The sequence below is a fragment of the Leptosomus discolor genome, chromosome 20 (assembly GCF_034619465.1).
Source record: "Leptosomus discolor isolate bLepDis1 chromosome 20, bLepDis1.hap2, whole genome shotgun sequence".
Taxonomy (NCBI): domain Eukaryota; kingdom Metazoa; phylum Chordata; class Aves; order Leptosomiformes; family Leptosomidae; genus Leptosomus; species Leptosomus discolor.
In genome coordinates this window covers 9,166,393-9,180,730 of record NC_141410.1, presented here as the reverse complement: position 1 = coordinate 9,180,730, position 14,338 = coordinate 9,166,393, and the positions used below count along the sequence as shown (strand labels likewise).

Sequence of the window (14,338 nt, the reverse complement as noted above, 5' to 3'; positions counted from 1 at the left end):
GGAACAGACAGTGATCTTTACTGTTTCCTTAAGAAATGCAGGAAGATTGTTAATATTGCATTGACTTCTAACAATACATATGTGAGAATATGATCCCTTTCTTAAAGATGTTATGAACACATTTGAAGGATATTTTTTTAAATACAGTTCTTTGAGCACAGAATGACAAGGAAACATGGATATGAAGCTTGATTGCTTGCAGTGGGTTTCCAAAGGAGGATTTAAGTGGCAGTGGAAGCAGTGATTTCCTTACTTGTTCATTCACAGCATAGCATCTAAGCCTGGAACTGGCAGTTTTGCTGACCATGCTTGGAAGTCACTGCTTTCCTGAACCTATAATAAACCAATAGTAATCAGAGCACTGAAATGAAATAATTTAGTTTTTACTAAAATTGCTGATTAAACTGGATTTAGGAAAGGCAAATCTGAGGTTTTAATCACATCATTACTTGGTCTGATGAGCTATATATGCAAGTTACCATCAAAACTAGTTTGATACTCAAACAGCTGAAGACGCTTCTTTTTGCTGTTTTCTTCTTGTTCTTTTGACAAAAAGATGAGGTCTTGAGAGACAGGTGAAAAACTTCCTGATGGTAAATTATTGAATGAGTTGTTTTGCAGATGAAAGACATTCATGTATTGGTTTCAGGTGCATGCTATTCCCCTGCGTTCATCTTGGGTCATGACTTGTGCATATGCTCCTTCTGGAAATTATGTGGCTTGTGGTGGTCTTGATAACATCTGTTCCATTTATAACTTGAAAACTCGTGAAGGGAATGTACGTGTCAGCCGTGAACTAGCTGGTCACACAGGTGAGTGCCTGTTCACAGTGATCTAAGTTACTTAAGCATGTGGTGAAGATTTTTTTTTTAAATATCTTTTAAATATAATTTCCTAATTAAAAAGATACCCCTTGTTGTGCACCTCTGTTTCTCAGGCAGGACCTTAGCTGCATGCTGCCTGTTTTTAAATGGCTTTTTCTCTCCCCTTTTTAAAAACTTTTTAAAAGATACTCTTTGAACAAAAGAAGTGTGATGACAATGTGTTTTAACTTTTCATAACCAAGACAGCTGCCTTCTGATGGAGCTATTCTTTGGTTGCAGAGGTTTGAGTTCTCATTGCTTCCTCTTCTGTTTCTTCTTCTCTCCCTTCTCCCCAAAATATGGTAGCTTAATTTTTGCCTTCAGTTTCTGTTTCTAAGGTGGGCTGTCTTGTGATTGATGAGAAGACAGGTAGATTTGTAGGCTTTGCCTGGTGAATTAGGATGTAAACGGCAGCTGCAAAGTTCTCTTAGTGACAGATGAAGCAAAATTCATCTTGTTATGCGAGAAGGTTCTTAGAAACACAGGTGTTAGAGGTTTTGAAGCAAGAAAGTCCCTCATGGTGCTTAGAAGCTGGTGTTTTAAGTGTGGGGCATGAGTTGAAAATTTTTCTTCCTGAACAAACCAAGAGACTCAGTGTCACAAAGTACCTTTAAAAATAAATGCAGCGGCTGAAGATGTTCTCGCTTCCTAAAGAACATACAGTTAATGGAGACGAGCACCTTATGATCAGGAGTAATCTAGAAGATGTGAACTGCTTTTCTGTGCTCTCTGATAATGGACAGATTGTATGTTATTTTTTTTGTGAATGGGATTGGAAATTTTTCAGAGAGAAGCTAGGTGGGTGGTTTCTTGAACTCCACTGAAAATTAAAGCGCTGGCTATTTCATAGGCACTCTGCTGTCCTGTGAAGTACCGCGTAGTGCCGAGCCTGTCACACACCAGCAGTCTTCCGCAATCTTGAGGAACGGTAATACCTCCAGCAGCCTGAGAAAGGGAGTGGACATGAGGCATTAGGTAATTAGGCATTTCTCCTAAAGCTACAGCTCTGAAGCTACACATCATCATTATGGACTCTTTGTTTCCACAAAGAGTGTAATCCAGAGCACAGCAAAACAAAGGTGGATTGCTCCAGAGGCTGTCAGCTTGGCTCCGGAGAAAACCTCTTAACAGTTCTCTTAGAGAAAGCGTCAGGTGGGCTCTGTCTTGCTGTTTTTCTGCCTGATCAAGCTTCTAACTATACAGAGTAAAGAAAATGGTGTAAAGACACGTCACTGAAGGAAAATAAGGTTACTCATAAGTAAATAGTTATACATTAATGAACTTTTATACAGAAAAAGTAATGTGAATTAAATTATGCTTAATGCTAGTTAATCTTTCAGCTGTTTTTCTTACAAAGCATGATTTATGTAATTTAGAGGAATTGTGTGCCCTTTGGGTGTGAGAACGCAGCGTTGATTTGACCTTCAGATAGTGGTTGTGATGTGACCAGTGAAGTGATTGCTAAGAAGGTACTCTTCTGCTGCTGCCAGCCCTTCAGGAAAATGGGAATGATGTTTGGACACAAGCAGCTTTGGCTTTCAGAAAGTGGCTGTGTGTGTATCAAAATACCAAAAAATATTTTAGCAATAAAAAGAGCGTTATTTCTATAATATTCTAGCTGCTTAATGGTCTTTATTGTTATAAACTGTCTAGCTGCGAAAACATGGATTTTTACATAACATGAGAATCAGAATTTTGCTGTAATGCAAGGGATGTCAGAGGAGTACATTTGAGACCTGACCAGTTTGTGTGGAATCTTCTCGAAGGAGTAGTTTGAGTGAGCTGCTTCTCTGTTGCAGAATTGAACAAAGCCTATAGCTGGAAGCTGATGTTTACAGGTTTCGTATTTTGCTGTAGTTTGGATTTTCAGATGATATTTGTGCTTTGTGAAGCAGGTGCCTGGCAGGACAGACTAATTTTGTAATCAGAGTTGTAAACACTGATAGTTTGGCTTGTGGTACTTCAGGACAAAGGTGCTTCAGAGCATTGAGATGAGATTCTTTGATGCCGCTGTTGGGAACCATCCAATGTCTATGCTCTGTTCTTTGTACTGACCAACGAGGTAGTTTATTTGTTCTCAACAGTTGTATGATACAGTTGAGGTTGTGAGCACTTGTTGCTCCTGGATGCAGTGACGTACAGATCCACTTTCTAAGAAGGTTCAGTGCACAGTGCAGGGTTACCCGTACTTCTCTCCAGCTTGGCCAGTGGATTCTATGCTTTTGCCTCACTGCTCCCTCTTTCTCTTCCTGCTCCCCCTCCTCTCCCCACTCTACCAAAAGAAAAATTGGCACGGTATTTCCAAAACAGTGTCTGCCCTGTTTGGTTAAAAGGCTCATTCTCTTCTGTGTGCAGACATCTTTGTTTAGGCTGACTTGCTGCAATGCCAGTGTAACACTGCGCTAGTGTGGCGGTTGAATTGGGCATGGTCTGGAAAAAGCCAAACAACCCTTTGTCCAAAACGTTGGAGGTTCCTATAAAAAATTCAGTGTTGTGTTTTAGGCTTATGTAGTGGTTCTTGCTGCATCTTCAGGAGAGGAGGAAGCAACATATAAGCAAGCTGGTATGCAATGGGAAGAGTAATCTCTGGTCTTATTCATCAACTTTTTGGTTTGTATTCAGGATACTTGTCATGCTGTCGTTTCTTGGATGATAATCAAATCGTTACCAGCTCTGGCGACACCACTTGGTAAGCAGTAAAATTTTGATATGATTGTTAGTAATGACTTTTTACAGCTATATTTTATTATTGAAGGAAACTATTCTTCATAAACCTTATAGTCATCCAGAAGACTAAATGTGATTAATTATTGCTCATATGTCACGTTTTACTAGTAATGGAAAACTTTGACTTTCAAGTTTGTTAGCTCTGGGTGTTTAGTTATACTGATGTTCTGAAAAGACTGGCTTAATTCTCTGTGTTAAGATGGAATGGGAAATATTTTTTTACTATAGCTACTTGGCTCCCAGAAATAAGTGTATTAGACTAATGAAGTTTCTCAAACTTGTTTAGTATTCAGTATTTATTACTTAGAAGAGCATATTTGGATTTTTCTAATAGAGCATTTAGTTTATGTTGTTATTCAGAAGAGCTCCTAGAAAATATTCTGCAGTGACAGTAGATGGATTTTTTGAGCTGAATGTAGGTGTATGTCTTAATAAATGCTAGCTTCTGAAAGAAAAGACTTCAATCTTTTTTCATAAATTTTTCTATTATATCTGTTTCTTAAAAGCATTACAGCTCTCCCAAGCAGCGGTTCTTATAGCAAAGATTGTCTAATAAATACCTCTCTTTCACAGCGTCAGTCTCTTTGAATGCCCATCTGTTAGTCCACTGATTCTGAGCAGTTGTTGAATATATGCATTTGGTTTTTATACAAAAATATTTTTAAATATGTGTTGGAGTTGGTTTTTGGTGTTTTGGTTTTGTTGGTTTTTTTTTTTTTTTAAAAAAAAAGCAAACCAACAAACAGGAATTGTTAAAATTGTGCTTTTTATAAGACAATACAGCTGCTTCAGAAGTTATTGTAGTAACTCTACCATTGTCTAGATAACAGTTTGTCCTTGAAGCTTGGCTGAATTGATGTCAAAGTACAGTATCAAAGCGCAGTCATCTCTTATTTGCCTAGAGCAAATCTGCTACTCCTGGGTCTGGTTTACTGAGAAATTGCAGAAATTAAAAATCCTTAATCTTCTTTAAGTGCTTAGACCTCTTGTTAGGGAGGTGATAGCGTTCTTCCATCCTTTTATACTCTTTGATCACTGTAGTAGTGATTTTGCTGTCTTGGGAAAGTGGTGGAGCTTTAAGATGACAGACATAGTTCACAAAGTTACACATCCTCAGTTTTTAAAAATGAGAAAAGCTGACTCAGCTTGTGCTGTAGCCTTGCCACTGCTGCTTTAAATGAGGCTACAGTAGTACTGGGCAATAGCCATTGGCATGTCACAAGGAGTTTGTGTATAAACAGCCATGAGTGTTAGTCAGTAGTCTTCTGCACTGTTTTTCAATTTAAAACCCCCAATATTATAAAATTTGAGGTAGCTTTTAAAATCTTCTATGCACAATTATCCTGTAACGTCACCAAATAATTCAGCAAAGAGTGTTGGGATTTTTCTACTGTCCTGTATTTTTTCTTAATACTTTATGGAGTTTTAGCAGTGATATAAATGAACAGGTTTAGGCCAGAATTGCTGTCTAGACCCTGTAGTGGAGCACGACTGTGTTGATTTTTGCCTCTTAATTATTCTTTCAAGCGCTCTCTGGGACATAGAAACTGGTCAGCAGACAACTACATTTACTGGGCACACTGGAGATGTCATGAGTTTGTCTCTTGCTCCTGATGCCCGGTGTTTTGTTTCTGGTGCCTGTGATGCCTCTGCCAAACTGTGGGATGTCAGAGAAGGAATGTGTCGGCAAACCTTCACCGGCCACGAGTCGGACATCAATGCCATCTGTGTATGTATCAACTAGAACAGAGATGTGGGATTTAAATTTGTATTTTTCATATTTCTCTGGTCTCAGCCCTTCGCTGTGAGGGTGGCAGAGCCCTGGAACAGGCTGCCCAGAGAGGTTGTGGAGTCTCCTTCTCTGGAGACATTCAAAACCTGCCTGGATGAAGTCCTGTGTGATCTACTCTGTGGCCCTGCTCTGGCAGGGGGGTTGGACTGGGTGATCTTCGAAGTCCCTTCCAACCCCCACCATTCTGTGGTTCTCTGATATTTTGATTAATAGTTTTTGTAGCTGGAGAAAGTACCTGAAACTTGTACAACTTCAGATCCGTTGTGGTAAATGGAAAGAGCAGCTGTTCTTCACATGCTCTTAATTACTTCCCTGGTTTTGCCCATCGCCCAGTAGCGGAGAGGTGTCTGCTCTTCTTTGCTGCTTTCTTTTTCCACTTGGTCTGTACAAAATGGTATAGTCAATGAGACAGGAACCAAGTCTGAAATCATGTGTCCTTTTTTTTCCCCCTCCCTCCCTGTTACAGTTCTTCCCAAATGGCAATGCATTTGCCACAGGCTCGGATGATGCTACGTGCAGGCTTTTTGATCTTCGGGCCGATCAGGAACTTATGGTTTATTCACACGATAACATCATCTGTGGCATCACCTCTGTAGCATTTTCCAAGAGTGGACGTCTCCTCCTAGCTGGTTATGATGACTTCAACTGCAATGTCTGGGACACGCTGAAAGCCGATAGAGCAGGTAAATCCTTTTGGTTCTAAACATTATCAACGCGGTGTGACACACTGAATGTGCGAGTTGTCATACGCCCAGACCTGTTAGCATCCCCTGTCTCAGCTCTAAAACTGTGTGGTAACCTGTTTTAGGATGACTAAGGATGCAAGTAGCTTAATGATGTTAAAGAAATTGGAATACTGCTAAAGGATAGAAGGGAACTATGGATGCTTGAGAACAGGAAGATTGCCATTAAAACCAAGGTTTTAGGGGTGGAGGGCTATTTCTTTGAGGCTTTATGGCATTGTTTATGTACGAACTGTTCAAAGCAATTCAACATTAATGTTGCTATTTATATAATTTTTTTTTCTTGCTATTTGTAGCAGTAGCTGTAGAGACAGCCAGCAAAGCTGCAAACACTGTGGAGATTATCTTTTGAGGAAATGAATATAAAATTTATGGTCCAAAGATTAAGATAATTTAACTTCAGTTCTTTAAAATGAAAGGTTTTATTAGGTTAAAGGAGAAAATATAAATTAGGCTGCAAATGTTTTGTTATTATCATCAGAACAGGGGCTGAGAACAAGGACCTACTCTGTCACCAAATAAAGTGGTTTAGGCTTTTAAAGTTATCTGAGGTGGGTTTCAAAATCAAACAAAAAACACCAGCCAAGTGGAATATTTTTCCACATGCAGTTGAAAGGATTAGTTGCCAAGTACATTATTTAGTGCAAATTGACTTATTGCTTTGAGGGGAGGATATGCTGCAGGTAGAAAAAAATATAAACAAACGTAATCCTGGACTACACCAAAATAGTTTCCATTGGGTTTATTAATTTCTGTCTCTAGCAGCTTTGTTGTACCACTCGGATTTTATTATTTTTCTTACAAAATTCATCATAATTTTTATCAGTGCTGAGAAGCTGAAACTGTGGACACTCAGTTCATATATTGTGAAATAGCATTTGGTTCTATTTGCAAGTTAATGGTGTCAAATACAATTATTTCAGTAGTGAAATGCGTTTTTGGATCAGCCTCGTCTGTGTGTTGAGATTTACAACTCGAGATTCTGGTACTTCGATTATCGAGACCATAAATGTGCGTATAAACCTGAATGGAGATGAGTTGAGAAATCGCTCTTGACTAATCTCTAGGTTAGTTTACAACTGGCTGTATTTAAGTACTGTAAAAAACATTATGTGGTTTTTCCTGTATTTTTTTTCTTTGAAAGACCACCATCAAGAAAAAGACTAGAAGGGGATGATGATCGATCTTACCTGTAGAAATGAGAACCAATTTTTTATATTGATCTGAGTTTGTGGTCCATGTACTCATGAAGTGTTTTTTTTTTTTTAAATTTTTTTTTATTGCCAAGTTTTAGAATAGCTTTAAACTACTTTGTCAAGTGTTCTGCTTTTTGAAGTGTTCTGAGGCTTAAGATTGCTGAGCAAATTTGACACTTCTCTTGTGCCTGATTCTGTATTAAACACCTTTGTGGTTACATATTCAGTTCAAATTTTGCGAGGCTTCTTGGTGCGCTCCGTGTTTTACCAAATCGCAGCACTTACTAATGTTGATGATAGACTGAATTTTGATACTTTAATGCTATTTCCACAGTAAATTCTAGCTAACTCCTAGGTGCTTCTGTTAGCTCTGGCAGCTGGCTTCTGCATCGCACTGAATTTCTGAAGGTGGTGGTGTCCGCTTCAATACCTGAGGCTTGGTTTCTGCTGCAGAAGTGCACAACTCTGTGCTGAGGCTTAGGCACTTGTATGGATTTAATAGAATCTGGAGATTAATGGTGATCCTCACACAGCGCTTCTGCTTTTATGAAGTGTATCAGAAATGTTACTACTTCAAACGTCGAGAATCCTTGCGTATGAAGTAGTCGTTTTTATGCTGAATTAACAGTCAAAATACTAATTTCTAAACATGTTAGTTTGTGCAAGAACGAAAACTGACTTAATTCATGTTCTGTGTGGAGAACAGTAAATGGAGGGGAGAAGCCCCAACTATGAATGAGGAGAGTCTTATGAGCAGTGTAATTGATGTAGAAAGATTAATTTTAAGTCTATCAAGAATATCTTAGTGCAGTGCTGTGGACTGGAAAGAGCTTGAACATAATTGGGTTTTCTTTTTATCTCCTTGAAGCTGTTGTATTTAAAGGGAAAAGAGGAAAATGTTCACTCCCTTAATTTTTTGTTTAGCGTCTCAATTCTTTTTTTTAATGGTACTATAGTCGAGTTGTAGCAGATCTTCATATTGACAAATAGATTGTATGTAGGAGTTTGTCTTGTAAGTGCTTGTAAACGTAGTAAGATAAAATTAGATGAAAAATGCTTTAGTGTTCATAACGTTTATGAACGTTCAGTTTAATTTCCGATTTTACACGTTAAATAATTTTATAAAATCTGACTGATCTTTATCACTGTGGAGAGGAAATACTAAGAGCTATGCAATGCATGGTTATACTGTATTTATTGCTATGACATTATCAGCAGAATTTTTGAGGCTGTGATTTCACAACTCACGAGAAAAGGTCAAAATGGGGGGAATATGTAAGGAACATTTTGGAGTAATGCATTTTTACTGGATTATCCCCTTTACGAGCCCACCCAGTTATATCTTAAGTATGTGACCATAAAACCAAAAGCATTTTAAAAATACCAACCATGTTTGTTCAGGATTTTTGAACGGACGGGTTGACAAATCCAAACGTGTGCCACAGTGTTACTTGAACCGAAACGCCAAATGATCCAAGTAATGTAATATGTTCCTTACCTGTTCTTCTTTATAGGTGTCCTTGCTGGTCATGATAACCGTGTCAGTTGCTTAGGTGTGACTGATGATGGTATGGCAGTGGCAACAGGATCATGGGACAGCTTCCTCAAGATCTGGAACTGAAGTAGGTAGGTATCTGGTTAATTAAGGCTGTCCTTGTTTGGTATTCAGAATGCTTTTTTCCAGGTCCAAACAGAGCTGTTTTACTGATGCTGCAAGCTTATAGTTCAGATTAGGGGAAAAAAAAGAAATCAGTTTTGTTTTTTAGAAGGCTACTTGTTTAATGTAAGCGATGGCATTTTTGTGATGAGCTATTTTTGGCGTATTTTTGTTTTCCTGGTAGGGATGACTGTACCGTCTTTTGAATCTGGGGTAGTAAATAAATGGCGTTCTTGAAAATGGTGAGATAATGGCTAAATGCGTCAGTGGGTAGCGAGAGCAAAGCTTGAAACTTGATTACAGTTTATCAAAGTGCAACTCTTAATAAATCTTTCTGTGTGTCAGAAGAGCGGCGGACTCCATGACTGGAAGAAGTTTCCAACGATTGAAAATTAAAAACGATAGCATATCCAATCCAACCATACTAACTTGGACCCCCATCCTCCCCAACTTCAAAGGGCAAGATCTTTTCCGTCTCCTGTTGCTGAAATGAAGAGCACAATTACCTTTCCAAGAAGAATTTCTGTGTTGTAAGCAAAATGAAATTGTGCATTCCTTTTGGGACCATTTTTTTTTTGTCTTGAGAGTTTAAAAATGAAACACTATCATAAAAGCATGACCAGAAAATAAACTTGAGCATAATTGTGAAACAGTTAGCTTTCACTGTAGTTTCCAAGTTGAAGTTAAGGACTTTATCTCACACACTTGCAAATTTTAAAGTCATGTTTGTAGCAGGATTTTTTTCAAGTTTCCTTTTTAAATACATTTCTTTATGTATTTAATTGAGCAAAACAAGGGAGTCCTAGCCCAGAGCATCTGGGGGTTGTTAACGCTGTAAATTTAGTCCCTAATTTTTTTTATTTTATTTTCTAGTATCACAGATAATTGTTGCACAAAACTTGGCATATATAGGATAATGTTAAGCAGTAAGGTAACCAAGCACATGCTGTAAAAGGTAATGAATGCTTGTTTAAAGAATCCTTTCACCTTTTATGGATAACAAATGCAATCCTTGGTCCCTCCTGCCCCCCCCTTTTTCACCACACTGATTTTTTTAATCTGTTTTGGTTTTGTCCACTTGAAAGGGCAGTTTATATATCCTAACACTATCCTATAAGTCTCAACAACCAGGAATCTCTGTTTTCAAAAGAGACCTATCCTACACTTGGGTATTGAGTCAATTCTTTGTGTATGAAATGATGTACAAATCAATGTTTTGAAAATAATGATCTTGAACTTTCTAAGTTAAACAAAAAAAAAAAAACCTTTTTTGATTGTTTGCCATATTGGGTGGGTTTACTCTTAGAATCGCATGCTGTAGAAATGCTAAAAAGTGCATATTGGACTAAGTCCTTAGATGTTTTTTCTTTGAAGAAATAACCTGTTTAAAAACTGTAACCATTGTCGCTGTATTCATTTATTGTTGCTACTCTGTGCATAAATCTCTGAAGAACTCAAGTACAAAGCTATGCACGTTTTGGAGTAGCGTGATAAGTCACTTTTTTTTTTTTTTAAAGAAACAGCCTGTTCAAACAATCGCTGTCAAAGATTCTGGGGTGTGGGAGGAGGGAACCTAGACCATCTTCTTTATAAATCAGTTCCTCACAGCCAGTTCCTCTTGTAGGATGAGTCCTTTGCATCTGATCAGAGTCATTTTTGTAATGAGCAGGTTTTCCTGGCTTTCTTTTCAAATAAAATGTTAAAAGCAGCAGTGTTTGGACAGCAGATTGTTCTGTTAAACTTTCCTATCTTCTCACTGTATCCAGAAATGCTCCTTCCTAGCAGCAGTAGTAGCTTTTCTCCATTTTGTTTTTTCTGCAACATTCTGTACAAAAATGTGCTGTAATTGTGCGTTAGGCCTGGATTTGGCATAAAAGATGAATTCCCTCTTACTCTCTTTCATGAAACTACTCTGTAGAGCTTTCTCCACGCCCTGTATCCCTCTTCACCTTTTGTATTTAATTTTAAAGTCAGTGTACTTCAAGAAAGCTGGATGCAAGATAGATACTATATTAAAATGTAATGTTATTTAAGATGTAATAAAGCAGTTTGACATGAGTTTTGGCTGATCTGTTTTGCAGATTATTGTTCAACCCACAAAACGGCTTCTGGCAGGATTTGAGTTATGAAATAAACGCGAGAGAAGTTTCCACTGCCCCAAAACAAATCGCTCGGTATTTTAAAATGGTTTGGATTTTTAATGGTTAATTGGGCAGAGTCTGTTAGAAAGTATGTATTCATGTGAACGGATGTGGGTTTCGTTTCAAAGCTAAAACCAGAGTTGCAAGATGAACTAAAACCCTCACGATTTTTGTTACTGGAAAGTGTCGCCAGCGGTGTCTGAAAACGTGCGTGTAAATGTGCGATAGAAGCTAAGGCCGAAAGGCAAGTCGGTGGGGCTTGGCGGCTGCAGGCGTTTTGCTTCCTGCGTCCTTAAGTAGTTGAGTTGGACATTTGTTGGTTTGATTGCTTAGAGCTACTCGAGAGCTTAATCAAAACCTGCTGGTAGTGCTCTTAGCTCTTAGCTCTTAGCTCAAACTCCAAATGAAAGTAGCTAGTATGAGTCATGTGGTATACATCACAGAAATGCTTTGTGGAATATGAAAAAGTGTAATGCCTAGGAAATCAGAACAAAACGTTTAGTAACTTATTTTAAAACTTTTATGTCCTTTAATAGGAAAAGAATTGAGTGGAACATCATGTGTTATTGCCATTTGAGGATCTGGCCAAATAAGCTCTGTTGTCATTGTTAGCTGTCCTTACTGTAGGTATTGAGAAGGGTAAGTAGTTGTCATTTTAATGCTCAGTAAGAACAAAGTCTCCACAAAGCCAGATCTATACCTAGAAGAAAAAAAAAAAAAAAAGATTTTCTACCCACAGAAGCAAATTCCTGAAACAAGAGGTGTTGAAAGGCAGTTGGTTTTGCAACTTTGTATTGGCCCACTTGAGGGTTTGGTTTTGTTTTTTCAGTGGGTAAAGTCTCTTCTCTTGTCCTCACCTAAACAAAAGTGGATTTTTCCCTCATTTCACATCAAACCAAGAGAAATTCCAGTGCCATGGCTTGGTTTCAAACCAAACATGGAAATTCTCAGCCTCAATGGAGAAGTTTTTAAAAGCCGTGAGTATGGAAAATATGATGGTGACATTACTTACTAGCAGCTGTTAACTGTGAGCTTTGGGTTCTTGGACTGCAGAATACTGGTAAGTAGCTCATGGCTGGAAATGCTTAAATTTGGGAATTCAAATTTAGTCTTTTCCAATTCCAAATAGTATAGCTGTTTTTTCCACTCACGTGGTGTATTTTTATTCCAATGGTTGTTTCATGTGTGACTTTGTCTAGTCTATACTAAAATCAATGCAGACACGATCTGTCCTACCTTCTCTATCCGCATATTAAATTACCGCTTTCTGCCCATGCTGAGAATGTCTTTGCTGGCAATAAAATACCTGCCAAGATAGTAACCTCTTGTGTCGAGAGGCTAATGTGCAGTGGGATTTATTTCAAATGCAAACAGTTGCCAATGCCTCTTATTACAGGCGATGCTTCTGTTAAATACGAAGCTTTAAACTGTATTATTTTAAGATCTGTCTGTCTTTGTAGGCTTAGTTACTCAGAGAGCTGTAACTGAAGAAAAATGGGTGTGCAAAGTGAGAAGCACTGAACTCTTGTGTCTTTGACTCTGGGCCCAGTCTTTTGAGTTTTGAACGCCTTTCATTTTAGAGTGGGCTTGAATCAGTGCCTGCATCAAAATGGCTTATCTAATCTTACCTGTAGCAATCATAGTAACGTCGTCGTTCCTGCTGTAGGCTTTGAAAAGGTTCTGACTTAAAGATAATTCTGGGATGTGGTTCCAAAAGAGCAGCTTCACCCGGCTGTTGGCAAATTTCTAGAGCAAGGTTTCACAAACTGAGAACACTAATATGTGAGAATGGTTTGTCTCTGCTTGGTCTTAGCGGCAGCGCTTGCAGTTTCTTACTCGTGGGCTCCTGAGTATGTGTTAGATACATGGAAAGATGACGAGTGGTGGCTTTGCAAAGGAGGATGGAGTAAAACTTTGTACCTTACCAAGCGTGTTAGATGACGAAGGTGGACAAGACCAATGGATCTGAGGTATTTGGATAATGAGTGGGTGTGGAGGTGGGAAAAGAGTTACAGTTTTCTGGTCCTGGCTTGGTCGTGGTAATAGAATGGACTTCCGTGGGAATGGAATCTTCTCGTGGAGCTAGGGAGAAGGAGTCAAGTGAAGAAAGAGATAACAGATTTCTCAGTCTCCATACCTATAGAGTTAAGACTTTTACTTAGAATGTTTTCTGTGTCCCTCATGCCCTTTAATTTCTTAGCGAATTAAATGTATTTTAGAAGATCTGAGGTTCTGCTGCTAATAGAAGAAAAGATCTGAGTTGGGCATTTTAACTTCTGACCATTAAGTGCCCTGGAGTGCGTGTTTTAAATCAGCTATAAAACATACTTAAAATTACTGATTGAATCATGCTGTATAAGAGCTAAAAATAGAATAATCTGGTTTCTGGGAAGTGGCAGGGTAAATAAAGAATAATAAAACCTGTCACCCTTGCTGAGTTCTGTGTAACTTAGTCTGAAATAAATCAGGATCCTGTGTGGTATTATGATTAACGCTGTTTTTAGTGTAGGTGTAACTATGAATTCAGATTTGAGGGGAAAGAAGAAAAGAACCAACTAACGAACAAGTTCTAACAGCAGTTGGCTATTTTTGCAGTGATGTTCTGTTTCTTTTCTCGTCATATAATCTTCAGAAAGTCTGCTGCTGATTTAAATATCAGGCTACTCAATGGATCTGAGTTGAATTGGTCACTTTCTATCTACGTTACATTCCAATGTGTAATTGTTCTTCTAAAGTACGTGAAAAGTTGATTATTTTTTTTTTCTGGTTTAGGGTTGTATGAGAAAGGGAGGAAGAAGAGCTGGGGAACGTTTGGGAAGAATAAACAATAGATTTCACTTCCACTGTTCTAGAACAGGGATGCTTAGCCTATTCCCTTGTCACCCCTGCTCTGAATGGCCCTGTCATGTGAAATTCCCTGTATGCTCAGTGAGGGGAGCAGACATCTTGTATCCGGAATGGCAGCTGCTTGCTTTCTGTCAGATGAGCCTGTGTCTGGCAGTGTTATTTGCTGGTTTAAATGTTATTACTTCGGTCCAGTGTACCTGATTACTTAAAAAAGATCCTGCTCTGTCTCTTTCCAGTCTTCTCTTAAACACTACTGGGTGCTGTCTTTTTCTTTTCTCACTGTTTTTGTGAAACCTGATCTGCCGGTAAATCAAAATCCACGGGCCTGCTCTGTCAGTCGCTCAGCCTGAGAAAATGAAGGCGTTGACTCTG

General features: G+C 38.5%; 1 protein-coding gene across 2 annotated transcripts in view; it reads left to right on the top strand.

Moving 5' to 3' along the window:
* Positions 1-9,361, top strand: part of GNB1 (G protein subunit beta 1) — a 42,323-nt gene extending 32,962 nt beyond the window's left edge. The window contains exons 8-13 of one of the 2 annotated variants that reach the window (XM_086476194.1): positions 650-812; positions 3,486-3,552; positions 5,118-5,319; positions 5,849-6,065; positions 8,836-8,947; positions 9,327-9,361. In XM_086476194.1, the coding sequence (XP_086332320.1) occupies positions 650-812; positions 3,486-3,552; positions 5,118-5,319; positions 5,849-6,065; positions 8,836-8,942 (756 nt within the window). In that variant the 3' untranslated portion in view covers positions 8,943-8,947; positions 9,327-9,361. Of the gene's footprint in view, positions 1-649; positions 813-3,485; positions 3,553-5,117; positions 5,320-5,848; positions 6,066-8,835; positions 8,948-9,323 lie in introns of both variants that reach the window. The other variant, XM_086476193.1, reaches the window with a different exon arrangement.
* Positions 9,362-14,338: the final 4,977 nt, after the last annotated feature.